The following is a 5000-nucleotide window of genomic DNA, read 5'->3' on the forward strand; positions in this document are numbered from 1 at the left end:
ATGGATATAAAAAAATACTAGGGGTTCTCTTGGACCTGATAATGTTAATGTACTAGGAGTTCGCTGAAGCATAATAATAATAATAATAATAATAATACACCATGGGTTAGAGGTATAAAAATGTTAGAAGATTTCTAATATCTGACAATGCTAGGATACTACGGGTTATAGATGTAAAAAAAAAATAGGGGTTCTCTTGGACCCGATAAAGCTAAGGTACTAGGAATTGTAGATATAAATATTGTCACGAGGTTCTCCGAAACCTGATAACGTTAATGCACCATGAGTTGTAAATATGCAAATTATTATTATTATTATTATTATTATTATTATTGGGGTTCTTTGACATATGCTAATGGTAATGCTCTACAAGTTGTAGATCAAAAAGATACCATGGATTCTCTTGAGACCTAATAATGTTGAAACACCACGAGTTGCAGATATTAAAAAAATACAAGGGTTTCTCTGAGGGTTGATAATGCTAATGCACAATTGTACATATAAACATTTACCAGGGGTTCTCTGAGACATGATAATGCTAATGTACTATGACTTCTAAATATATTTAAAAAAATATATATTCCAAGAGGTTCTCTGAGACCTGATAACTTTTTGATGGTTCCTCCATGGTAAAAAAAAAAAATAAATAAAAAAAAAAATAGATACACTTCTGTTTATGTATATAATCGTCCATATACTTGCAAAGTCTTACCTTTTAGCTTTTTTATAAAATCAATTAGTGTAACTTTTGGGATTATAATGTTACATTACAGCCCTCGGTTATTATTACAAACCTCATTTTGCATTGTAACAATTTAGGAGGCACAAAACAGTGACTGTGCTGACTATAGGAAGAGTCTGGAAAAAGATAGAAAGGTTTACCAGTTATTTAATGGATTTTCATATTACAGATATTAATTTAGGGCTGTCTGCCTTGCCTGGACATATATATATATATATATATAATGTCTAAAGGAGAGAGCACAACTAGTTCATCATGAATTATTTACATTAATAACTTTCTTTTATCTATCAATCTGGTCATTTAGACAAGGTTAGTTTATATACTTTCAAGTTTATGCACCAGCATGAAAGTAGTCATAAATAAAAAAAAATATTGCTGTAAACGGAGAAAACTAATGAAATCTGGCTTTGATGGTATACTGTAATCAGTATATAGCCATATATTCCCATGTTTAGTATTACTCTATACATGGTCTGCTAAATGGTCTGGATTTCCGTTCAGCCCTAGATATATACAATGTTCCCCAGATAAAAGCAATATCTATAGCAGCTATCACATGTAATAGTCAGTAGTAAGAAGAGACCCTCTCACTGTCTATGAATGGGGATAATTCCACCAACTCTAGTCTATGTTATAGAATGGTTAGGCCCAGAATGTATGTATTAGAATAATAATAGCAGTGCGAATAATATTGTGTAAATCTTGTACTTTTATTGATCTCTGTTTTTTTTTTTTTTTTTTTTTAATGTCAAATTGCTGAATAGCTTCTCATTTTTGGTTTGAAAAGACATATCCCCCTTTTTTTCAGGAGAATGTTCCCTCCGTTTAAAGTAAGAGTGAGCGGCTTGGATAAGAAGGCCAAATACATTTTATTAATGGATATAGTGGCAGCTGATGACTGTCGGTATAAATTCCATAATTCTCGCTGGATGGTGGCTGGCAAGGCTGACCCAGAGATGCCCAAGCGTATGTACATCCACCCTGACAGCCCGGCCACTGGGGAGCAATGGATGGCCAAACCTGTTGCTTTTCACAAGCTCAAGCTCACCAACAATATCTCAGACAAACATGGCTTTGTAAGTATTCATTTTACCTTTTTTTTTTTCTTTCTATAAAGTCCTAGGCTGGTAATGACTATAGCAGAAGCCTTCCCATAAAGAGCTGCATATGCCAAACTAGTAGGATGGTGTACAATATAGAATGGCCCCTTGGGCTCAGGGGGGTGTTCAATAAAAAATACCCACACAAGAGATTCTGGCTTGCTTTTTAATCCCTCCATGATTCAATTTCGTGTATGCTGTATCGTTTACAATTATCGCTGCATTGGTGGCTTGCTTCTATTTTACTGATGGCAGCAAAAAAAATAAAAAATTACAATACAAACTATGATAAAACTATAGAAACTGACCAGTATTGCAGCAGATAAATTCTTCACATTAATTCCTAAATGTAATGTAGTTCAGTTCTAACTTGAAATTTCAGTCTTGCTAATGGCTACATTTTAAGTAGTATTTATTATTGCTGTCAATTATTATTGAGCCTTATTTTCTTTGTTATTTTCCCTTGACGCCATACTGGCATTTTAACATCATTTGTGCAAATATGACATAGTAAATTCATGTCCAGGCAAGAAGCTGATTAATGTATCGCTTGTTATGCAATAAACTAAGTACTTTTTAAGGCTCTTTGTAGCCAGGTCTGCTTTGTGTCTCGCTACAAAATACAACTTAAGTTTTTAGTTGTGTGGCACTTCTTATGAATGAGATAAAAGAAGACACTTGTTGGTTCACATTTGTAAGCTTAGTATTTACTAATGGGGTTTTTTTTCATTATTTTTCAAGATCCCATCTTTATATTTTATGTGTCACTCATAATGGGATGTTACTTTTGTTGAAAACTGATGAAATTGATAATTTAGGAGGTCATTTTATTAGAAAATATATACACGTGGAAGGCTATATAGATCTAAGGTCACAGAGTCAGGCCTGTCCCAATAGTGCAATGGGTGTTCCTTCAGTCTCCTCTCTTAAAACTGGGATTATTGATGTTTGATCGATCTTATAAGGTAGGAATTATTAATTAAAAAAAAAATCACCTGTGCACAATAAAACTTAGGGGCTGATTTGTTATATAGGAACTTTAAAAGATCCAATCAGTAAACACAGACATCAGACGTTAGCATATCAATATAAACAGCTGTAATAAGAGTGATAGGAAGGTGACATTTGTAAAGGGTATAGCACTTACCCTATAATGGAATGGTTCATGTTCACTTCATTTTGTGTATTTAGAAAAAAAAAAAAAAAACAAGTCTGACTTATTTTTCGGTTTTCTCTGGATTCCCCTCCTTCCAGACAAATTAGAGGCTTCCTGCATTTCTAGGCTGAATATTTGTTTGTCTGCCTACATTTAAGCACAATCACTGTCTCTGCCTTTTGACAAGCATTTAAGGAGATAAAGAGGAAAGTTGCCCATTAGTTGTCCTTGATATGGTAATTAACAGGATTCGTTGACTTTATGTGACAGTCAGTCAGTCGGGCAGGCAGTTATTAATGTAGTCGGATATGCGATGTGTATACTGAAACACATATATGGGGTATTGTCGATTCATAGGGGGGTCCTTTAATAGCAGCTAAAAGTAAAAAAATTAAAATAAAAATAAGACGATTGTCTGGTTTGTAGCTTTAGCCACCTCAAAAAAATGTTTTTCTTTCCCACTTTTAACCCTATATATACTATTGGCATGAAGAAGCCAGACTTTGGGGCTGGTTTACTAAAACTGGCGAGTGCAAAATTTAGTGCAGCTCTGCATGGTAGCCAAAAAGCTTCTGGCTTGGGTTTGTTCAATGAAGCTTTGAAAAAAAAAAAGAAATCTGGAACATGTTGCACCAGTTTTTTTTTTGCACTACAATTTTAGTATATCAGCCCAAATGTGTTGTCAATCTAACAAGCTGAAGTTAAAAGCTGATTGGCTACCATGCACAGCTGCGCCAGATTTTTTTGCACTACAATTTTAGTAAATCAACCCCAATGTGTTGTCAATCTAACAAGCTGAAGTTACAAGCTGATTTGGCTACCATGCACAGCTGCAGCAGATTTTGCACTCTCCAGTTTTAGTAAATCAACCCCAGTGTCTTAACCCCCCCCCAAAAAAAAAATCCGGTGCCACCTTATGTGACGTGTTCAGGGTATGGATGGAACACGGCCAGTTCTATCCTCAGCAGCCCAGCAGGCTTATCACAAGGACACCCCCTTTTAATTTCCCCAGCAGACTGTGCTTCCTGCTTGTGTCAAAATTTCTGGCAGGACACGATCATACTTCCATCCCTATTATACTGAACTCTTTGACCTCCTCCTCCTTTCTCCATACATTACCGTGTATATTGTTATAATTAACCCCTGTGTTTCCTGTGCTGCATAATATGCACTATATCTTCTCTGCATTGAAATCTCTATTGCCATTTTACAATGCTAATATTTTTGAGATGCAGAGCCCATTTCTTTTTTTTTTTCTGATCCCCTTTTAAACATTAGCAAAGGATCAGTTGCAGCTCCATTCATCAGCCCTAAGCCTGTATACATTTCCCTAATGACATGTTCAAGATTTCGCCTGCAATCTAAGCATCAGGGATGGCATCAGTGTGGATTAGTCAACTTTAAACCCTTACCAAACTGGTCGTTCTTCAAGGTGTTTAGAGAGTCATTCCACACATGTCAAAAGTGTTGCTACATGTTTCAGTACAAGTTCAGGTATATGTCAGAATGTGCACACTACATAGGCTCTATGCTCCTCAGTTAAATGGGAAACATTAATGATTCTTTTATATTTAAGAAAAGACAGCCTAGTTTAGTTTTCTGTCAAAGGGGGGCAGTTCCTCTGTGTATGACAGTGGCCCAATATAATCAATGCTATGAAAGAGGGGCATGCCAATGGAGTCTGCATCTGGATAGTAGAGCCTTTGCAATGTTTTGCTGCCCTGCATTTGCATTGATTGAATGATAATCCTATCGATCGGTTTTGATGACAATTTGGAAGTTTATTTATTCCACACAATCAATTTAATCTGCCAATGAATTTGTACATTACACTGAATTATAAAGCCAATGTCATCTGGGTATATTATTTATTATTAATAGAACAATATAGAAAAGCTCAGGTTATAGTATATTTCAATACAGCTTTTGTTTTATATTTTACATGCAATAGATTCAATTCACAATAGGATCTTTATGATCAGCCATATGACTAATTTTC

At 35.2% G+C, this 5000-nt stretch overlaps 1 protein-coding gene across 1 annotated transcript in view; it reads left to right on the plus strand.

Moving 5' to 3' along the window:
- TBX2 (T-box transcription factor 2) overlaps window positions 1–5000 on the plus strand; it is a 16642-nt gene that overhangs the window by 1907 nt on the left and 9735 nt on the right. Inside the window, exon 2 of the mRNA XM_073615254.1 lies at window positions 1554–1821. Within this exon, the coding sequence (XP_073471355.1) occupies window positions 1554–1821 (268 nt within the window). The remainder of the gene's footprint in view (window positions 1–1553; window positions 1822–5000) is intronic.

This window comes from Aquarana catesbeiana, linkage group LG02 (assembly GCF_042186555.1).
Source record: "Aquarana catesbeiana isolate 2022-GZ linkage group LG02, ASM4218655v1, whole genome shotgun sequence".
NCBI classification, from domain to species: Eukaryota; Metazoa; Chordata; class Amphibia; order Anura; family Ranidae; genus Aquarana; species Aquarana catesbeiana.